Here is a 23,432-nt window from a genome sequence, read left to right as displayed (position 1 = left end):
ATGATTAGAACGAGAGACCAATTGCCGCGATTGAAAGATACCTCCTCGTGGATCGTGGTTTGCGGCTTACATGACATATCACCGATAAAATACCATGCTAAAACCCGCTTTTTTGGCCACTCGGTACTCCGGAGTGACTCCGATTATTCAATCACGGAGCCAAACCCATATATCTTACCACATTTGGTCCAGAAGAATGAAAAAGATAAACCATACAAAAAAGAAAATCATAATTAGCGAACTATATACCTTGAGAACTTTTTTTCTGCAACCACTGCTGTAGCGAGTCTCTAGTGACCTTTAACACTCCCAAATCTCGTGGTCTCCTCGCCAAATGTGTATAATCCTCTACCACCTCAGTCATTTCGAGAACAGTTGGGCTTCTTAAAGCACTATCAGAATGAGGCGGTGCACGACCACTGCATAGAGCTCTATGTCCAGTCATAACATCGAGGCCCAATTCATTCTTTAGAACGCCGACAAGTGTTTGTTGTACTTCAAGTGGATGTGAGGCGGCCCCTTTTGCTTCTTTCCCAACCCCTGTGATGATGATCATATCTTCTTCTTGGATTGTGTTACCTGCGGGAAATAAAAGGAAGAAAGGGAAAAGAAAAGAAGTTATTTCTGTGAAATATAAATGTTTTGCAAGAAATGAGAAGTGAGATACATCGGTCTGAGTGATAGGCAGAATTTTGTACATAAGAATTAATCAGGAGAACTAGCAGCAGCAGCGGCAACACTATCACTATTGGGACTTGTAGTCTAATTCTAGCGTAATTGGGTCTTGTAGTCTAATTCTAGCAGTAACGGCAATGCTATCACTCTTACCTAGCAAATAGCTCTCTTTTATCATCCGCAAAACTGAAAGAACAATAATCCGAGCTTCAACCTGAATGTGATTGAAGAAAATTAGATGTATATGACAAACTGCCAGTAAGTCCTCCATCCTCCAAAGGAATAACTGCAATATCTGGACTCTCGAAAGTATATCTATTGCTAAACTAATAGGAGTCTCAATTAGAAGGTGTATGGAAGTACCTTAGTAAGCCCACGGATATCAATAATTTGGTTTTCACCAATATCTTTTTGCAAATGTGCAGCTACTTTTTCAAGAAATAAATCATAAAGCTTCCTTGATTCACCCTTCATCACGGAACTGCCGTCGCTTACCAACTCTTGATTTTGATTCTTACTACACAATACTCCTTCGCACCACTCTTCTATTAGTTCCTTCAGATAATAATCATTTGAACTGTACCTGCAATAAGATTGAAATATTAGTCAACATTCAAAAGTATGCTCTAACAATTCAAAATCTCAAAAAGTGTTGACTGTTTGAGTATGTGGTACCAAGTGAATGAAAAGTTCTCCTATGATAACAATGAAAAGAATTGTCATACATGACGAGCCACCCCATGATAAGTGAAAATATAGACAAGTGATGATGAAAGAACACAGCATGATAGCAAACTACGTAGTCTAATCATTTCTAAACACGCAATACTACTACACTGTTTGAACCATATTTTTATGGGGCTAAATTGGTAATTTCCATTTAGGAAGTTCTAGTCCTGTCCAAGCCCACAAGGGCCCAAAAATGTAACATATCAATTGGAACCCATCCAACCCGAGCAGCCCAAAAAATAAAAATAAAAATAAAAATTGCATTGGTGACTGATAATTGTACACATCATTATTTCATTTTAATTTTTGAGAACATTGATAGAAGTTCTTAACTTGAATAAAACGGTAAATGTCAGCATGAAAGGAATATTCATATACTGCACTAGACTTTTTTGCATACCCTGCTTTCCGCATATCTTGATAAACCGCCAGACACTGCTGAACTTCATATAATGATCCATATCTGCTACGTGCTCTCAGAAGAGTATTGTATGTCACCTGAAAGATCAATTTAGTCTCTCAAAGATCTCAGATGTACTAACTTGTAGGCATTCCATCTGTGAAGATGCACATTATGTTAGATATGCAGCTCTTTTAATATCCGCCGAATTTAGAAGCGGATGCATGGTAAGAAAAGTATCTAATTGTCCAGATGAAATTGATTCACCAAACTTGTCAATCTTTCAAATAGATTTCACATTGCACTATAAATTGTATTCTGCTGAGTGGTAGCAAGACCAATTGCTCAATTGCTAACTTATGGTCCTTTGTCATTGTCCAAACAATCAGTTTACTCGTTGTTAAAAACAAATACTAGATACGAATACCCAACAAACTATAGATGACTTATTGAGGCCCTAAGTAAATGTCTCGATCCAGTTATATAAGCATGTATAAGCATTACAGACAGCTAAAAAAAGAGAATCTGATGAGAGGTCTAATGAAGAAAGGGAAGATAAACCATATACCGAGATATCTTACATAGTTGTGTGTAAGGCCCCGGACAACTCGCCGCCTGCCGATGATGAGTCCTCGCTGAGGTGAGGTTGACGAGGGGGATGATGGGCGCCGGGAGAGAATGGAGTGGAACGGTTTGTGGAGGGATTAGAGAGAAGAGGGAAAAGATGTACGTAGGAGGGGAAAAGAACAGAGTGGAATCTGGGAAGTGAGTGGAGAATAGAGGGTAGAGTGAGGAGGGGGAGAGAGTAGGGAATAGAAGAAGAGAATTGGGGAAGAAGGAAATACTATATCTTCATTCATAATTCTGATTACACTACATTCTGGTATTTATAGTTCCATGTAATTGAGCTAAAATGAAAACTCCTCTAGTTATAAGGATTAAACAGCAAAACTAACAAAATAGGAAGTGGGCCGGTGGGGCTGGTAATCCGGAAGTCGCTGGGCCTCTTGTTGGGCTTCCCTGCTCTCTTCTACTGATAATCGGGCAAACGGACTCGGGCCCGTCCTTCTCCGCACGATCCGTAACCCTACGGGTCTTGGGTTCGCGATTTTCGCCCGACCCGGTAAGCCGACCGCCCGCTACCCGCTATCGAAGTATTACCTCTTCGCCGCTTCCCAGATCCTGCAGAATCTCCTCTCGCCGCTCCTCGCTCCAGCCTTCTCTTCCCCCGCACACCACGGATGCCCTAACCCGTTGATCTACCGGCGCATTTCCCCCCCGAGCACCTTCGCGCCGGCCATGTCCGCCAAGCTCGCGCCTCCCTCAGTCTGCTGCCTCCATTTATTTCCTTTCTACTATATAAAGGTAACATTTTTACTACTCCTAGCTTCCTTGCTTACTACTACTTCCGTTTATTCACAGGCCTTACATCTCCCCTCTTCTTCAGATGATCCTTGGCCTCAAGGATCAAAGTCCGGAAACTGGGACCTTAAGAACCAGTAATCTTCCCAGGTGGCTGAGTCGTCGTCCAGATTCTCCCACTTGATCAACACCTGGCTCAAAGCTCGGCCGCCTCGCTTCACCATGCGTCGGTCCAGTATTCTCTCAGGGCGTGCTAACAGTTGGCCTTCCTCTCCGACTAGAGGCGCCGTCGGTATCACCGCGGAGTTCGTCGGGGGGCTTCTCTTCAATAATGAGACATGGAACACAGGGTGAACCCTGGATCCTTCCGGCAACCGCAACCGGTAAGCTACCGGCCCAATCCGCTCCGTGATCTGGAATGGCCCGTAGTACCTCGCCGAAAGCTTCAGGTTCCTCCTCACTGCGACGCTCACCTGACGGTAAGGTTGCAGCTTCAGGTATACCATCTCCCCTACTTGGTACTCCTTGTCCACTCGCTTTTTGTCGGCGTTCTGCTTCATGCGGTGTTGAGCCTGTAACAACCTTTCCCTGAGCACTCTTGTCATTTCTTCCTGCTCCCTTCCCCACTCCTGCACTGTCGGCGAGGCCTCCACCCCTAGATTTACGACCAACCCATTTGGGGGCGGATGTCCGTATAGGGCTTGATAGGGTGTGGTGCCTAGTGAGCTGTGGTAATTAGTATTGTACCACCACTCGGCCAAACTCAACCAATTGTGCCATTTATGTGGTCGGTGAGAGCACATGCATCGGAGATACGTCTCGAGGCACCTGTTCAACCTCTCGGACTGCCCGTCCGTCTGTGGGTGGTAGGCCGTGCTCATCAGCAATTTAACTCCCAATAGCTTAAACAGCTCTTGCCATACCTGACTTGTAAATATTTTGTCGCGGTCCGTCAGTATCGTCCTGGGCAACCCATGCAGCTTGTAGACTGTGTCGAGGAAGGCCCTCGCGACACTGGAGGCAGTAAAAGGGTGAGTCAGGGAAATGAAATGTGCATACTTAGTGAGTCGGTCTATCACCACCAGTATAGTATCCCTTCCTTCGGATTTCGGTAGAGCCTCGATAAAATCCATCGTAATTTCTTGCCAAGCTCTAGTGGGCACTGGTAAAGGTTGGAGTAGGCCCGCGTAAGGTTGGTTGTCTATCTTGTTTCGTAAGCAGATGCTGCAATTCTTGGTATAACTCTCCACATCCTGCTTTAGGCCCGGCCAGTGGAAGTATTGCTTCAACCGCTTGTATGTGTGCCTTGCCCCCGAGTGACCTCCTAGTGCGGATGAGTGCAGCTGACTTAGTATCTTTTCTTTGAGGTCCCCTCGCTCCCCCACATAAATCCTCCCTTTGTACCGCAGTAATCCCTGGGAGTAAGTGTATTTTGGATGTTGCTTGGGCTGCAATAACAATTCCGCAATGATCTGCTTGCACTTCTCATCCCCTTCGTAGCTTTCAGTCACTTCGGTTATCCAGCTAGGTACGGCCGCGGTCATGGCCGCTGTGGAACCTTCTTCAAAACCTCTTCTAGATAGCGAGTCTGCCGCCCTATTCTCCTTGCCTGCTTTATACTGTATCACATAATCGAAACCCATGAGTTTCACCATCCCTTTCTGTTGGACGGCTGTGGTAACCTTCTGCTCCAATAGGTACTTAAGGCTTTGGTGGTCCGTCCTGATTATGAATTGTCGCGGGCTAAGGTAATGCCTCCATTTATTCACCGCTAGGAGTATTGCCATGAACTCCTTCTCGTAAGTCGATCGACCCATATTCCGAGTGCTGAGGGCCTTGCTGATGTAGGCGATCGGTCGTTCTCCCTGGGATAGCACCGCACCCAACCCCTGTCCGCACGCATCCACCTCTATGATGAATGGCTTCGTATAATCGGGCATTGCCAACACCGGGGCTTGAGTCATGATCTTTTTCAACTTATCGAAGGCGTCCTGCGGTTCCGGCCCCCACTTGAACTGATCCTTCCTCAGCAATTCCGTCAATGGCTTACTGATTTTCCCATAGTCCTTGATGAACCTCCTGTAGTATCCTGTGATGCCTAAAAATCCTCGCAAACCTTTTAGGGAAGTCGGCGTCGGCCAGTTAACCATCGCTTCTATCTTTGCCGGATCAGTGGCCACTCCTTCGGGGGTGATAATATACCCCAAATACTCCACCTTCTGCTGGCCGAAGTAACATTTTGATCTTTTAGCATATAGTTGGTGCCGGCGTAAGGTCTCCATCACCACGCTCAAATGCTCCTTATGATCCTCGATATTCTTGCTATAGATCAGGATGTCGTCAAAGAAAACCAACACATACTTCCTTAGATACGCCGAGAAGACATCGTTCATCACCGACTGGAACGTTGCCGGCGCGTTGGTCAGCCCAAAGGGCATTACCAAAAATTCATAGTGTCCCGAGTGCGTGCGAAAAGCGGTTTTGTAGACATCCCCCGGGTGCATCCTAATCTGATGATACCCCGCTCTTAAGTCGACCTTGGAAAAATAGGACGCTCCCCCTAGCTCATCCAACAAGTCGTCAATTAGAGGTATAGGGTACTTATCCTTCACGGTGGATTCGTTTAATTGTCGGTAGTCCACACAAAACCTCCATGAATTATCCTTCTTCTTGACTAGCAGGACCGGCGACGCATATGGACTTGTGCTTGGTTGAATAATTGCTGATTCGAGCATTTCCTTGATTTGCCTTTCTATCTCGTTCTTTTGCTCGTAAGAGTACCGATATGGTCGAATGTTGACAGGCTGGGTGTTTCCTTGTAACGGTATTTTGTGGTCCTGCCTCCTCCTAGGGGGTAATTCCTTGGGCTCTCGGAACACGTCGTCGTATCGCTGGAGTACCGCTTGGATCTCCTTAGGTATTATCGGCTCCTCCCTTTCACTGATTTGCATTATGCTCGCTATGGCATAGCAGGTTCCCACTTGGCAGTCCCTGCGCCACTCCTTGGCAGTAAGCATCCTCAACTTAGCGCCCTCCGCCAGACCCTTAAGCACCAGTTGCTGTCCATCCTTGTTGAGTGACACGGTATTGTTGGTATAGTCGAACGTGACCCTTCCATAAGCTCGCAACCAGTCTATGCCCAACACTAGACTGGAGCCTTCAAGTCGTATTACTCGCAAGTCAGCCTTATAGGATTGTCCACTCATTTTCCAAGTGAACCCCGGGCACTTTAGTTTGCTCATTATCTTATGGCCGTTAGCAACGGTGACCGTTAAAGGCGCCGCCGTTTCAACTGTCGCCTTGACTTCCCTGGCCACCCTAAAATCCACGAAGCTATGCGTGCTCCCCGTGTCTACTAATACCTTTAGAACTTTGTCTCCCACCTCTCCTTGGATTTGGAGGGTTTGCTGTTGGTTCTCCCCACTGAGGGCATTGAAGGATATACCAACTTCTTCCGCCCCTTCTGGTGGCAACTCCTTGGCTTCCTGCACAACATCCTCGTCTTCTTCCAACATGCACTCTTCGTCATACACCTCCAAGACCTGGTCCTCGGCTGTCATGTTGAATAGAGATTTGTTCTTGCACTGATGCCCCGGGTGGTATTTTTCGCCGCACTTGAAACATTGCCCTGCCGCTCTGCGTTGCTCGATCAACTTCCTGCGTTCTTGTTGCTGATGATTTGAGTCCCCGGCGGCTCCTGGAGTCGGAAACTTGTTAGGCTCCTTAGGTCCGTATGGGGCGACCCCTGCAGTAGCCCTTGCTCCACTAAATGATGTATAGTTCCCTCCTGGTGGCTTACTAGCAATCCTGCTCTTTCTCTGCATTACAGTTAGGGCACGATCATGTAATTTAGCATGCCCAAAAGCATCTTCCAGGGTCGCCGGATGCGATATATCCATAAAGGGTACTAGCTCCTCCTTTAGCCCATTAATGTAGCTTGCTATGAAGAACTCCTCGCTCAGTTGGGGGTTGTAATGTAGCATCTGTGATCGCAACTCCTCAAATCCTTCTTGGTATTTTTCTATGGATCCGGTTTGTTTATGGTTTCCGAATTCACGAATCAAATAACGCTCCCCCACATCGGCAAACCGCTTACAGATAGCTTCTGAGAACTCCTCCCAACTAACGCCAGGTCGGTTAATAAAGTAACCTTGCTTCCAACTGCGCGCCTTCCCGATAATGTGCATGGTAGCTACCCCGAGCCATTGAAGCCGGGGAATCTGATAAAGGTCGAAATATTGCTCGCAATTCTCCAACCAAGCCTTGGGATCTTCGCCGTTAAATTGAGGAAACTCCAATTTGGGGTAGGGCAGATACTGTTGTGGAGATCCTTGAGTTCTTGCCTGCCAAGGTGGGACATCGTCGTCCTCGATCTCATGTATGGGTAATGGTGTCGGTAAAATTCCCTTACCCTTGTTATCTCGGGTGTAAATGGGAGTGCTGCTTCCCCCCATTCTGACATTTTCCTGACTCCTCCCTGTAGGGTTGCTCGCCGTGGGGCTCTGGGTGGCCTTGAGTTGAGATGGCAGAGCCGATAACATTCTCAGCAACTCCTCATGCCTCCTTTGCCCCTCGTCTCGTGACTCGGCCAGCTGTTGAGCTAACCCAGTGATCTTCGACTCATGATCGGCAGTCAGGTGCTGCAGCCTATCTTCAAGAGAGCTAATATGGTCGCTTAGATCCTTCATCCGGGTGCCTTCGACCATCTTTCTAACTGTGGTTGTGAAATTGAATCGGTTTTGGCTCTTTCTCCCTATTGCTCCCTATTGCCTGTATTGCTACAGTAACTTGCTCGGATGCCCGTGATGTGAAAACTGAGGCTGGAACAATGTTCTAACTGATGGAACAATTGATACCACCCTTCCCGGGATCCGACACACTTCGGTCGCCTATCGATTTGCTATTACGAGTTCATTGGCGGTTCATACCTGTAGCCCTGATGATGTTCGATTGATTGCCACAACTATAATTGCTGCACTCTCGCTGCCGCCACAGTAGCCTCGGGATCGGAAGGCTCTGATACCAAGTTGTAAGGCCCCGGACAACTCGCCGCCTGCCGATGATGAGTCCTCGCTGAGGTGAGGTTGACGAGGGGGATGATGGGCGCCGGGAGAGAATGGAGTGGAACGGTTTGTGGAGGGATTAGAGAGAAGAGGGAAAAGATGTACGTAGGAGGGGAAAAGAACAGAGTGGAATCTGGGAAGTGAGTGGAGAATAGAGGGTAGAGTGAGGAGGGGGAGAGAGTAGGGAATAGAAGAAGAGAATTGGGGAAGAAGGAAATACTATATCTTCATTCATAATTCTGATTACACTACATTCTGGTATTTATAGTTCCATGTAATTGAGCTAAAATGAAAACTCCTCTAGTTATAAGGATTAAACAGCAAAACTAACAAAATAGGAAGTGGGCCGGTGGGGCTGGTAATCCGGAAGTCGCTGGGCCTCTTGTTGGGCTTCCCTGCTCTCTTCTACTGATAATCGGGCAAACGGACTCGGGCCCGTCCTTCTCCGCACGATCCGTAACCCTACGGGTCTTGGGTTCGCGATTTTCGCCCGACCCGGTAAGCCGACCGCCCGCTACCCGCTATCGAAGTATTACCTCTTCGCCGCTTCCCAGATCCTGCAGAATCTCCTCTCGCCGCTCCTCGCTCCAGCCTTCTCTTCCCCCGCACACCACGGATGCCCTAACCCGTTGATCTACCGGCGCATTTCCCCCCCGAGCACCTTCGCGCCGGCCATGTCCGCCAAGCTCGCGCCTCCCTCAGTCTGCTGCCTCCATTTATTTCCTTTCTACTATATAAAGGTAACATTTTTACTACTCCTAGCTTCCTTGCTTACTACTACTTCCGTTTATTCACAGGCCTTACATTGTGCAGAAGTGAAGTGAACATTACTTTAAAAAAAATTGCCAGAAATATTTCAACGTACAACAATCAATATGATCGGGAAATATAAACACTCAACTATTCATAAGTACAGGTAGCATGACAACATTTCTATCTTGAGATTTCCATTAGAAATCTAAATGAAAAAACTAATAAGCATTATTTTGTTTTATGAACCTGAATAACCAAAGAAGTGATGAACTCACCCAATTGGGCTGTAATTGGAACTTTTTCATCTCTTCGAACAAAGAAAATGCCATCTTTAATTTTTTATTTTCAACACAAGCCTGCAGAATAAAAACCAGCAATATCAACCTGATTGTTATCTGGAAATGTATAATAATTATTAAACACCATTATCCAATTATCAGCAAAGGACAACATAAACGTTACATTAATGATATAATTTAACGGCTTTTTGCAATCCTCCATATGCGGCAAGTAAAACATATCAACTACTAAAGTAGAGTTTTACTTTTGAGTTTCCAAAATCTATTATGTTTTCCTATAAATCACATTCAATGGTTCAAATCAAATTTAACGACCCTTACAATATAGTTTACAATAGGGGCATAACCCAACACTAGTGTCAACGGATCACTACAACTGTTTGCAAGAATTGCTAGTACAATGTGATCAGAAAGACTTGTAACTCGAACAAAATCTCCAACTTTAATCAGAAAGCTCATACCAACCTTGATTGCAGTTGTATATGCAACAACATCGGGCGTAATTCCAATGTCTTGCATCCTTCTGAACGCCTGCTTTATGAAAAGAAATTTTCGTAACTTCTAACGGCGTGAATTACAGACTGACTAAGTTCATAAGGCATGTATCATAGTGCTTCATGAAAAATTACAAAGAAAACAATCAATGAATATGACCACTTCAATTGTTGATTAAAATTGTCCAAAGTGTAAGAGAAGAAAGTGTACAAAATATGCAAGGACAAGTGTCACATAGCCAAAAACTGCAAATTATCAACAGTAAGACATGGAATTGCACCAAATTACAAAGTCATAATTTAATAGAGGATCATGAACAGGAAAACTTGGTACTCAACAAGATTTGAGTGAGAAGGATTACAGCAGCTATAGAGATGCACTGGGACAAACCTGTATAGCACCTTGAAAATTTTGAGCTGTTCCATAAATATCAATCAGAACAGACCAGCTAATGTGGTTAGGATTTAGACCAACTATTTTCATTTCATGTATTAAAGCTTTTGCACGGTAGAAATCAGTACCACAAGCCTTCATCAATATGTTGAAAGTAGCAATTGTTGGTTTAAAAGGAACCACCGTATATGTTGGTTCGCTTCCACTGTATAAAGGTGATCTTTTGGCTTTGGAAGTACAGAAAATCTTGAAACCAGTATCTTTCCAAGAATAGAACAAACGAAAAGCTTTGTCATACTGACATGATTCAACACAAGCACAGAGGATAATGTTGCAACACTGAGCGTTAGGTTCACATCCATTGATTAACATTTCTTCAAACACCTGAATGGCTTTGTCTACCAGGCCAGATTTAGCACAAGCGCTGATCAAGGATGACCAAGTAATCATATTAGGACTAACATCAGAAATAAGCATGTCATCTTTAATGCTCAAAGCCATCTGCCACATTTTTGCATCTGCAAACACCTGAAAGTTTTTTTAAAGAAAAAAGTGATTACGTGATCAAAAAAGTTGAGATGGACATAGTAAATGAAAATCCCATTGAATATGTGATACTAAAGCAAACCTTAATCATTGTACTGTAGGTGTAAACATTTAATTTAAGAGCTCCATTCAGTGCCAAATGCTTCATATCCCTGTAAATGTTCTGGGCCAAATCAACCCTTCTGGCATTACAGCATGCCTTCAGGAGTATATTATACGAAGTCAGGTCTGCAGCGACACCGAGATTCTGGATAAATTGTAAAAGAAGTTAGCAAAAAAGGTACATTTTACCGAGAAAAATTGAGTTAGATCCACTAAATATGCCGAGAACAAAGAGATTTACAATGTAATAGCAACCACCACATCCCCATGAATCCCTTCAGGATTCTGTTGACGGCAAATGAGAGTGGTTCAAAGCAACGGTTGGTAGCCATGATTGGGGACCCAAACTGGCAAACTGCTCCTCTTTGCTAATAACTACTTTAAGAATTCTAAGGGGGAATCATTTTTCCATCTAAACACATATTTACGTCTGTCGTCTAGAACTCCAAATGGATTTGCATGTTGTAACCCAAAACCTCAATCAGATACCCAGATGCACCAACAGACAAAAGAAGATCTGATTAAGACAAATGATGTAGTGTTCTTGGGCTAGACTTGCTCTGGATAAGCCTACAATTCCCCAGATTCAAAGAAAAGGAAAAAAAGGAAATTTGCAAAGAACTTAGTCACTATTCACTTCAGGGAGAAACATATCCAAAATACAACCTACCTATCAACTGCAACATTAAAGAGGGAGATAGCATTACTTGCATATTCTTGTAGGCTTGCAAGGTGTAACTCAAGTCATGGGCATTCACATTCATAAGGCTGTTAAAAACATATACATTGGGAACAATCTTCTCAGCAAGCAGCTCCTGCCATATCAATTAAAATATATGACCATTGCATAACAAGAGAACAATAAGTTCAAAAAAAAAAAGAAGAAAAAACATAAATGCTTCATACGGGTGTGCATAAGTAAAACAACATATCAACGATCTGTGAGTGCTAAACTTGATAAACAAGAAATTATACGTCACTTGGGTTTTGCATATCTACATCAAGTACTAAAGTATTTGCATAACAAACCTAATAGTTTCCTGGGTTTGTAAATATCCAGAATTAGACTTGAGAAACAAAGGATATTCTCTACATGTTCTCCACAAAATTATTATATCCAAATTTCATAGAACTTTGAAAAACAACTGATCCTTAAAAGACAGTGAGGATGCTCAAAAGAGTAACTAGAGGGAAAATATTTTCTTAAAGAACCCTCCAAAACTGGAAAACAAGTTGTTAAGTTGAATTCGTTGGTCCTGTACAAGTAACAGTCTCACATTTTCAAGGAGGTCCCTAAGAAGTAGATCTGTATTTTTGAAAAGGCAGAGAAGTTCAAACTACAAACTGTATATCAATTCTCTGCAGATACAGACTTATCATATGTAAACAATACACTTGCGTATCAAAAATGTTTATGCATGCGAATTATGAATATGACTTTGACAATGTGGTTCCGTTATAGCATATGATCACAACTCAAAACCGGTTCTTGTTGTGTGATTTCTTTTTCCCTTTTATCAATAATCATACTTACCTCCAATATAATCCTAGATCGCAAAAAATCACCGCAATGACCACAAATATCAATAATACTTCGGCAAGCAAACATGTTGATACCGCCTGACTGTTGCTTAAGCACTTCAAAAGCTCTAATAGCAGATGTCAAGTCACGTTTATTTCCGAATTCCTGTATGATAAAGCACAATAAAAGTTGGGAGTGTGGGAAAACCCTCGCGTACCTGCAATTCAAAAACAACATTCAGAGGAATCTTAAGTCAAAATATGTAACATTTACTAACTTCATGATTGCTCCCAAATACACCTACTTGCAGCAGATAATAAAAACATACATCAAGAGAAAATATTCTATAAGTCCATATATACACATACGTATGGCACAGTATGATAAATTCAAGTAATCACAAAATCCAACATATCATTATACAACTTGCTACGCGTCCAAGCAAACCCAATCCCTGATCTACTGTATTGTTAAGTTATATTCCTACCAAATATTTTAATTATCAAAAGAGTAAAGAATAAAACTAAGGGCATGTTTGGTTGGAAGGATTCAAGGCTTGGAATGGGAATCAAAATGAGCCATTCCCATTGTAGTTGTTTGGTTTGAGGGATTAGCATTCCGATTTCCATACCAAGGGAAATCGGATCCCTCCAATATGACTCCCAACATGGAGGTGGGATTCAACTTTGATTCCGGGAGGGATTGAGAAAAGAACTCATTTTTTTCAATAATAATTATTTAAATATAAATTTAAATTTAGATTAAATTTTATTTTTAAATTTAAATTTAAAATATAATTTTAAAATTTTTAATTTTTAAAATTTTAATTTTAATTTCAATATAAGTCTGATATTTGAATTTAGATAGAGTTTTTTTATTTTGACTTTGAACTTAAATTTAAATTGCAAATTTAAATTTAAATTCTAAATTTAAATTATGAATCCCAATTTGAATTTAAATTGTGATTATGAATTTATTTAGTAGATTAAATTTTTCTTAACCAAATAATAGTAATAAGTAGATTCCAATTCCAAATCCTATTGTGAACCAAACAAATTAAGAAACTCATCATTCCGTTTCCCATTCTGGTCCATTATAATTTCTATTCCGATTTTGGTTCCCATTTTGAACCAAACATGCCCTAATTTCTTAATGCTTGTATTACAAGCTTCTAGCCCTGATATCTCCATTTCGTTTTTTCTTTTCTATTTTGGTTGGATGGGTGCTGGGGGGTAAGCCGGGAAGCGCTGCTGGCATACAATGCTTATAATCTTGTAACATATGAATACTAATGTTGATAAACTAAAAGCACCTGTTGATGTAAGCAAGACAAACTTGATTTAAAATTGTTGGGCCCTAATACACTGTTATGCTGGCACTACCACTTCAAAGGGATGATGAACTTCCGAATAAGAAATAACTAAGTCGATCATTTTCAAAAGAAATATTATCAGGCAGACCTATAATCTAACCAAGTAGGAAAAAAAAACTAAAAAGGATAATGAGTACACACCTTACAGCCAAATCTAGATCACGCTTCTTGACAAGTTTCTTCAATATGTCAACTGGATCGATAATATCTTTAACGAAAAAGCGATAACCTACAGATAAAAATACAAGTTGATATCGAAAACATTTCTTAATGCTAAAAATAACTTAATAAGTAGCATGAGTCATTATTATTTTTCTATTTATCCTTTATAATAAATGATCTACTTCCAGAAAATTATTAACCTCTAAGATGTTCGATGTGTGCACAATCAATGTGCCGTATGATGTTTACTCAACAACCGTTATTGAAAGTTATAATGCATGTTTCGCAGCATTTGTTTCGAAGAATCCATTACTCAACAACCATTTGTTTCAAGTCACGTAGAGAGCAGGTTAAGATAAGCAATATGTAAGGATAATGGCTAAAATGCACGTCCAAAACATTAATAACATTACGGCGCTTCTTCTACCTGCGAGGGTTTCCATTAACACAACAAATTCCTCCAACCGATCTTGATCCAAGAGGCGGCGGCACTCCGTCGCGAGATCGTCCATAGCGGTCGCGTCGAAGAGCAACGGAGAGGAGATCCCGATCCGCTCCGCCTCTCGGACGAAATCGAGAACCTCCTGGAGCCTCCCCCTCCAGAGGAGCGACGAGACCCCCTCGGAGACCATCCTAACGCCGAGGCGCGCCACGAACTGCGGGGAATCGTCATCGGCGGCGGCGTCGGAGGTGAGGATGCTCTCGGCGACCATCAAGAAGTCGCGGAGCCGCCCGCTCCGGGCGAGCTTGGAGGCGAGGCGCGCGTAGTACGTGAGGATGCGGCGGCGCGTGGACGCGGCGGCGGCGGCGGAGGCGGCGGAGGTGGAGGGGGAGGAGGGGGAGGTGAGATCGCGGCGAACGTCGGAGAGGAGGGGTTTGGGGGTGAGGGGGCGGAGGTTGCGGCGGCGAAGAGGAGGGGATCGGGGAGGAGATTTAGGGTTTTGAGGAGGGAGTAGAAGGGAGAGGGGGAGGACGAGGGACGACTCCGCCATGGATTCGCTTTGATTTGGTTTTAGGTTTTCGCCCACCCAACCGTTGGTGGTGAGCGGGGAGGGTGGGATTTAAAGGCTACGCCATTGCTTCTTGATACGAATTGGGAGGCGAGGGAAAAAGGTCGGAGGAAAAAGGCTCGGCGCACGGGACTACGGTCCACAGGTAAAACGTACGGGCGCTAGATATTTTGTGCTGGGAGTGTTTACTGTTTAGTGGTACAATTGTACGAGACCCCCTTAACTTTAGGTATTTTTAACTAAACACCTAATTATTTTGCCCCATACATTTTTTTTATTTTAAATTTTTAAATTTAAGTTTTATTTTAACAATCATATAATAAATTTTATTTAAATTAATCAACATTTTGTAGATATTTTTTTATATGTTTTAAATTTTTTATATGTAGATATTTTTACTAAACACCTAATAAGTTTTAAATTTTTTATATGTAGATATTTTTTTAATAGGATAAAACAGGTCTAATGAATTTTATTTTCTTTTTTCCTTTTCCTTTTGACACCCTCTCCTGTCATTTTTTATATTGGTTAGTTTATTTTACTTAAAAAATAATGTGAACAGTTTACTACTTTTCTCTAAAAAAATGTTCCATTCCTAAAAAAAGTGTGAAAAAAAATTAAGAGAAAAATATTTTTTCTGACAAATATTTTTTCAATTTTTTGTCTGTTTAGTTAAAAAAATTTCACAGTAAATTAGTATTTTCGTTTTTCAAATTTTTTTTAAGAAAACAAAAATTAGTTTTTCGTGAAATTTGAGAAAAATACGTTCTAGAAAATGCTAATTTTTATTGAAACCAAAGCGGATTGAATAATTGAAAAGGTGGTTTTTCATAGGATACTTTTTTTTGGATTTTTTTTCATATTTTTTCAAAACTTTTGAAATACCTTATTTTTTTTATTTCAAAATATACTTTGTATATATTTTTTTGTTATTCCAAATGCCCTTGCTTTTGATGCTCGTTAAGTTATTATTGGTTAAATCTAAGTTAAAGTTTTACCATAATTTTTTTAAAAAAACAATTTCGCAATAAAAAAAATTGATGATGAGAAAAGAGTACATTTTGAAAGAGCAAAATGGCAATTTAGATAACGACTATTACTAACAGAATTTAATTTTAGGATCATATATAATTATATAAATGACTTTGGAAGCTTAAAAGGGTAATTTTAATATTAGCCTTCTACGATGGGTAAATAAGAAAATTGAAAATTTCTCACGGGTACATAAACAAAGTGCGGTGTATGAGATGTAGTTTTGCACCCGGTTCAGGCAATAATTTCTCGGTCGGAGGCCCCACTCGTCCCACTCCAGCCAAAAGGCGCCGTTCACGCAACTCGAAATCAATTTTTCCAGCTTCTTCAGATAAAATAAAATGAGCCGAGGAGAAGGTTCCGTGACCACAAACGTTCTCCTTCGCAAGCTCCCTCTCTTTCTCTCTCCTCCTCCTCCTCCTCCTCCTCTTCCTCTTCCTCTTCCGCTTGCGAATCTCCATTGCTTTGCTCGTTGATATCATCGCTCTCCAATTGCGATGATGGATCTGGGGCTGGGGAGGCTCACGGCGCGGATCCCGCTCCGTCCTCGCTGCTCCCGCGACGACTCTCGATCTCCCAAGAACGGGAAAAACGACGATGGTACAGCGAACCCTTCTTTCTCATGATCAGTTTCTCTTTGTTGTTCGATTGCTCGTTGCAGTGTTGATCCCTTCGATTCGGCCTCGTTTGGTATCGTTGTCGTCGTTGTTTTCCTTCTTCTATAATGGAAACAACGATTGGTTAACATTCTTTAATATGATATCAAAATAGAAGATCCTGATCAATTCGAATTGAATATAATTTTAAGATTTTAGAGAACAATGGATATTCTTTAACAGTTAGCTGATGTAGTAAGACCGTGAGTAGAACGATTTTATATATATATTTGTATATAACATCGAATTTTAGGTAATATGATATCAGAACCAGTCAGGATCCCCTCGATTCTAAGTGGTTTTACCACATCAGCCATATGATAGGATAGTTTTCTGTTTGGTTACCATTTTGTTGGTGCACGTGACATAGTTCGTCTACTATGTACATTAGTGGGAGTTCTAAGATTAATTCCAGATCATTTGGCATGAGATTGATCTTTTGAAAAAAAAAACGATGAATTTCGGTTGGATGCTGAACAGTATCTTCTTCTTCCTCAAAGAGGAAAAAAAATGCTACTACTAAATTTCTGTTGTCTTCATGAAATTGTATATATATATTTATATAAAAAATGCTACAATATCAAACAAAGCCAAATGATTTTGGCATAAGCTGTTTGGTTCGGAACAACGATCACCGTAAGGTCGAGGCATGTGAAACAACGTGTTGCTGCTGCTACTTATATGCAATTTCTAAGTACTTGATGCATGATACGGAAATTTGTGAGCGCTTTCAGTATCTTGCGCGAGATGAGACTTCGATATTTCAGGACACTGCAAAATAAGCCTATGATCCATTCATTGTATAAAATTTGCAGGAGTTTTTTCTTGTTATATACTCTGCCAATGATGCGGCCATAAAGATTATAATCCATTTCCCTATATACCCTTTGCCGCGGCTTTCATTTAAGTTGAATCATCTCTCCTTATTAACACGCATTATATGGTGCAATTTTGATGGCTTTGCATTCTTGGTTAACTGCGATCACAATTGATCTTGGTTCTAGAGCATGTTCTCAAATAAACAATCAGTGATCTCTACAATTAGTGGATAGCTTGCTAATGAAGAGCAAGGAGAGCTTACATACTTTTATGTATTTGTGCCCTCTACCCTTTGCTGTATTCACTTTCATATGTATGTGGAAGCTAAACTTTCATATCGTGTGTATCCATGTCCTTACGACATCCTGTGTTAAAGTTGTAGCTACATTTTAACTTAAACCTACAGTATTACCTATATCACTTGTTTTCAGTGTCGGAACTCTTGCTGTATCTTATACATAGGAATTATACTTGTTAGAAGTCCATTTGAAAGGAACTATTGCTCTGGCATATATATTCATATCTTACCACCATTTGATAGTCGCTGTCCCTGAGGGATATATGATGCATGTAACTTCCTGCTTGGGAATTCTTCTTATGTGAACTTTGATTGTATATGAATTTGTGAAATAGTACTTTGCTTTACGAATGACCAATTTTTTTTCACATTTTTACCATATTCCTCAGGCGAGAGATTGTCTACGGATTGGGACAAGGCTTGGTCGAATTTCAGGAAGAAGGGCAAGAAAACCCTGTTCTCACAGTTCAAGCCTGACAAGTACGTGAGCTGGAACCCGCGGCGCACCGAATACCCATTGTCTGAAGAAATCGACCCCATCAAAAGAACAGAGAGGTCCAACCTCATGTTGTGGACGAGTCCGAAATTCACTCTGGTAGGTGCCATCATTGTGGTCTCAATGTTACTAATATACACAATTATTTTTCCACTCAAGTAATTCCCACCTGTACCCTGTACCCATATGACTTCAAAGAAATGGACTTCTCAAATAGCGCATGATTTTATCTGCAGATATTTTTCCAAAAGGGATGGTAGGAAGTGTATTGCATAAATTTCGATTCAAGTGCACGAGATTTAGATGCCAAGTTATGCTGTCTTTCTTTGTAAATTATTTCAGTTAGAGTAGCATTGTCGCATTTGCAAATTGAATAGTTTTCTTATGATTTGTTGCTTTTCTTCTAACCAGTTTAAATTCGGTGTGCATTTAATTTAGAAATAAGAAACTGTTCTTTGGTCAAACTTAGGTGTCTTGCGCCCATTTGGCAAAGCTTCTAGAGGAGCTTTGCCACTCCAAGTAGTAGTAGACAAGTTCTGACAAATAGAATTTCCAAAATTTTTGCTATGATGGGAAGCTAAATGAGCCCAAGGCAAAAGCTCTAAGAAACTGATTCGACTTTCTTGTTAGTACTTCAACTAGATCAATTTAAACAGGCTTTACACAGAAGCTCCAACTAGGCTAAACAGATTAGTGGGATTCAAAGAAGATAATTATGCTAAGACTTTGTAGGATTCGAGTGCTTTTTGATTTCTGCGAGTCTTATGGCTTAGATTTTAAGGTCTTCAAGTTTAGGTGACTTTGAAACATTCTTTACCTGAATGTTTGATACACTGTTGAAGATACATAGATTGCCCATTGTAAGCTCAATGAACAGATTTTGCTGTGTGAACTTTTATGTGGCATTACGATTCGTCGAAGTGTCTAGGACCCTTCTATTAATATTGTCGTATAATAACGTAATTACATGAGAGCAAATCATAATAGAAATGTGAAATCTATGCAAAATGTTTAAGAATAATTGCTTTTCTTTGATGATTCTTTTCTTTTTTAATATTCATTTCTTTATGTTCGAATATATCAAAGCAGAAACAAGGTCATGTGATGTAATAACATGTGTTGCAGGCCTTTGTGGTTGTGGGAAAAGAGAAAATGACATGTGTCCATTGAGTCACAAAATTTCTCTCTTGGCATGACCTTCCAAATGAAATATGTGTAATTTGCATCATTATGTCCCGCAGGAATTTTCTTGTTTTCAAATTATTTTGGTATTTCTGATCATAATGTGTAGGCTAAAGCTTTGGACCAATGTCAAAATTTTCTATCATTATCCAAATATAATGATGAATAGAAAGAGCTAAGAAACCTCTCATAAACAGCTTTTCGTTATAGCAGAAGTAGAATCTTCAGATAGAGCTTTAGTTTTTAGGGCTTGGAAGATCATTTTGGCTTCCCAGCTCTAGTTTAGAGTTGCACGAAATGAAGTGCACAGCTTTACAAAAGTGCAGAGGAATCTATGCAATCCTCTTTCATTAACTTTAATTAGGCCCTTGTCATGTCTTCTGCTTTCTAATATCCTCATGCCTTCTTTATCACACTATCAAATTAGATTCTCACACATCCATGCCTGTGAGAACCTATAATAAAGCATATACTCCAAAATCATGTTTCTATCGTGACAAATGGCTCATCTTAAATTAGTCGCATCGCCATATTTTATTCAATGAAATACTAGCCAAGCTTTTGATAGATCAAAAGATTTTCAGGGAGCTGTTATGTATTAAAGAACTGAGTGATGATTATATTATCTGTTGTCTTCAATGATCCATTCAAACAGGTAACCCTACCTAGTTATAAAGTTATTTGGTAGTTGTTGCATACTTTTCAAACCTTTATTACTGCACCATCACCTTGAGGCAAAAGAAAAACACATGAGCTTCATAGTCTAGGGGAAAGAAGAGACTTTGAATCACCTAGGTTTGAGACTTTTTGGGATGTTTCTAATTTGACTAGTTTCTTGTAGTTTGTTTACTCTTACATCAAGAATAGGCTTCTTATAGATTTGTTCACACTTGTGTACCTCTTTTCATGTGACAGTTCACCTGTATGATATTAATTAAGCATCTTGCTTGGGAGGCACTCTAGAACTAGCTTGCTTTTTTTGTTTTCACCATGAATTCCTATATACTTTTCTCTCTTTTTAGTTGGTGAAATTTGAGGTTGGATAATTCTTTTATCTCAAATCTTCAGTTAGTTTGTCTCCTTTTCTGAAATATGAATAGCAATTTTTTCACATACCTTCATCTTAATAATTCCATCAAAAGAGGCAAAAATATTCCTTTACCTCTTGTGTTAATATTGGCACACAGCTTTACAGGGTTCAAATTTTATAAATTAAAATAGATGCTCTCTCTATTGTTATAATAAAAATTAGTTTTGTTTGAGAGGGACATCTATGGATCACATATGAGCTCCGACAACAAAAAAAGTATAAAGTATGATTCTGATGGGATTTTGCTGAAATGGAGTCACTCAGTTGTAAAGAGTTAAGAAGAACCATCCATAATATAGTAGTGCTTATACTTTATCTGAAGAATTTTCCTTTGAGGGATATAATATATTTTCCTTTACCAGATTTTGTACTGAAATGGTGAATAAAAGATAAATTAGATAATGAAACAAACCTTTCAAGAAAGAAAGAAAAAACAAAGGGAAATGTATGATTATGAGTGCCCTAAAGATGCTTAGTGATGCTTATTATTATGTTGGTTAAAATATTGGCTAAATTATAAAAGATCCCTCCATTTTAACCCCTCTCTCTCAATTACCCCCTTGGCATTAAAAAAGGTTCTAAAGGGGGTAAGTTTTACCCCTTTTTCTTTCACGGCACTGTAGATAAAATTTGCTCTTCTTCCCCTCCGGGGGTTGCTAGAGGGCACTTAAGTGCCCGTAGCGTAAGGATATAAGTCTCTGGAGGGGGAGGGTCCGAATGGCTTGAAGCCTCAGCCGAAATCACCCACAACCAGCAACTGAGATACTGCGGTGATACAAACCAACCACGGCTTCTAGAGCTAAATCAGATAGTATAAGCATACGACGGGTCAAATCGCTGGTTTTCTTCTAAATCAAATTCCAAGTCTAACATGTATAATTTATCTGATTACTATAGTATGCTCCAAATTCAGATTTTATTTAATATGCTAATCAATGAACTCGAGCTAAACATGATATATCAAAGCCGAAATTATATATGTCTACTATGCATATGCTTAGGAGGCAAAACCGATGATAAACCCACCTTCGCGCAACTCCACAGCAGCAAGTACAAAAATTTCGAATCATTGTTAAATTTAGCCATAAAAACTTTGTGGATTTTAGCAAGTTTGTAGATAGAGCTCACTATATTTATTATATTGGAATCATATAAATTGGATAAAATTGTTCAATGAACTATTGGTTTTTAATAGTATTAATAAAGTATGAGATTTTTTTTATTAATATTTCATGTAATTTTTAAGTTGCAAACTAAATTGACATTGAAATGTAGAATAATGTAATCAGTCAATTCATTTTAGTGAAGTTCTGCAACCATATTCAACAATTGTTCAAAAATTTTGAACCTATTTCGGGCCGTAGTAAAGTATGGCTAAGTTTATTTTTAGGTAAGTTTATTTTTTTAAAAAAATAAACGAAATAGGTAACATATTATCTATCTCTACAAAAAAATAATAATTAGTGCAAATTTTAATGCATGGGAATAATTGAGACATGAGGGCATTTGCCATTTCACCTAAAATATTTAATGTAATTAGTGAGGCAGAGATAATTAAATTTCACTGATTCGAAAGATCGCTGTGGATCCTGCTGATTAGTGTGTGAATTATTTTCACTAACAATTGTAATCCACGTAGCATGAAAAAGTAATCATTACACCTTTATAACTGTTCTTCGAACACTCGTAAAAAAAAAAATGCTATATATTCATCTATATATAAATAGAAATTGTACTTCTCTTTTAACCGCAGAATTCATAAAAATTTAAACAAAATTCTATTTTTAAAAAATTTTAAAAAAAAATTGAATGGACAAAATATGCATGTTACATCATATCTATTTAGTAAACTCTTTCGATCTTTTTTTTTTTTTTTTTCTCTCTCTACATGTGAAACATGTGATGTAAATGTGAAAACGACATATACCGACCACCATGTATAGATGGTCCATCCCCAGCATGCGCAAAGTAGGGGGATTTATTTCGTGGCCTTCTATAGTGGGCAAGTGAATATATATATATATATATAGTTGGACTGGGCTATTATTATTAGCAAAATTTTATTGTTGCTATCAATTTTTTAGCCTTTGGATTAACTCTTTTCATTATTTCTAACTATTAGATTAAATACTATAACCCAGTAGAGACCACTCAACCCTAGGGGGACCACTCAATTCTAACCGACTAATATCATTCTGACCCTACAATTTTTCATCTAAGGGTTAAAAATTTGATAGCAAAAATAGCGTTTTACTATTAATAGTATTCCAGCCTAATTTTATATATATATATATATATATATATATATAGCATTCTATTTATTTTATTTATTGAATATTGATAAAATAAATTAGATAAAATGAGATGAGACGGCGAAGGCCGAGCCTATCACCCAAGAAAAAATAGAGATTACAAAGCGATGATTTACGAAAAAAAAATTATTTTCAAAAATTCGACTAACACTTAATCTTATGAACTGCAAATAGAGAATCGAATAGGATCTTTCTAAAAATTACGTCATTCCTAACCTCTCAGGTCGCCCACGAGGCGGCAAGTCAAAAAAGGGGATAAGCCAAATTTGAGATGCTAAGTATTGGGATGGAGGGTTATGATGGTGCCAACTCATAAAAAAAAAAAAAGAAAAAAAAAGAAAAGAAGGGGGGATAAGGCCAAAATTTGGGGTGGGACAAGTGTCCAGCTACATCCTTTATGTACGTGTGAACACAGTTTACTTTGCATGGTAAAAGTCTTTACTTTCCACACATTGACTGTTAATAGTAGTCTTAATGTGTGAATGGAATTCACGAACTCATATTGACCGTTGGACCAGTTGAAATCAAATCAAATCAAATCAAATCAAATCAAATCCATGTGATTCCCATCTAATATTATAATAACTAATATCTATTTTTTAAAGTAATTATCACCCATGTGCTGATATAGAGATGTCGAGGTGTTGGTTTTGGGAATGATTTT

General features: G+C 39.7%; 2 protein-coding genes across 11 annotated transcripts; one reads left to right on the top strand and one right to left on the bottom strand.

The window, feature by feature from the left end:
• Nucleotides 88-14,964, bottom strand: LOC109709157 (pentatricopeptide repeat-containing protein At5g02830, chloroplastic). Of its 7 annotated transcripts, none has more exons than XM_020231234.1 (13): nt 14,301-14,959; nt 13,853-13,940; nt 12,352-12,556; nt 11,525-11,632; nt 10,798-10,962; nt 10,298-10,697; nt 10,167-10,192; nt 9,747-9,812; nt 9,258-9,338; nt 1,805-1,902; nt 1,039-1,258; nt 829-889; nt 88-579 (listed from the first exon to the last, which is right to left on the bottom strand). In XM_020231234.1, the coding sequence occupies exons 1-13, from the start codon at nt 14,863-14,865 to the stop codon at nt 242-244; spliced, it is 2,421 nt and encodes an 806-aa protein (XP_020086823.1). In that variant the 5' UTR covers nt 14,866-14,959; the 3' UTR covers nt 88-241. The 7 variants fall into 7 exon arrangements, with proteins under 7 accessions (XP_020086823.1, XP_020086822.1, XP_020086825.1 ...); XM_020231233.1 differs by lacking the exon at nt 10,167-10,192 and adding an exon at nt 10,138-10,166; XM_020231236.1 differs by having other exon boundaries at nt 10,472-10,697.
• Nucleotides 16,254-20,420, top strand: LOC109708422. Of its 4 annotated transcripts, none has more exons than XM_020230154.1 (3): nt 16,254-16,515; nt 18,078-18,283; nt 19,310-19,509. In XM_020230154.1, the coding sequence occupies exons 1-3, from the start codon at nt 16,413-16,415 to the stop codon at nt 19,352-19,354; spliced, it is 354 nt and encodes a 117-aa protein (XP_020085743.1). In that variant the 5' UTR covers nt 16,254-16,412; the 3' UTR covers nt 19,355-19,509. The 4 variants fall into 4 exon arrangements, with proteins under 4 accessions (XP_020085743.1, XP_020085744.1, XP_020085745.1 ...); XM_020230155.1 differs by lacking the exon at nt 19,310-19,509 and adding an exon at nt 18,421-18,553 and having other exon boundaries at nt 16,255-16,515; XM_020230156.1 differs by lacking the exon at nt 19,310-19,509 and adding an exon at nt 19,951-20,420 and having other exon boundaries at nt 16,256-16,515.

The sequence above is a fragment of the Ananas comosus genome, linkage group 4, assembly GCF_001540865.1.
Source record: "Ananas comosus cultivar F153 linkage group 4, ASM154086v1, whole genome shotgun sequence".
Taxonomy (NCBI): domain Eukaryota; kingdom Viridiplantae; phylum Streptophyta; class Magnoliopsida; order Poales; family Bromeliaceae; genus Ananas; species Ananas comosus.
This window is presented reverse-complemented; position numbering and strand designations above follow the sequence as displayed.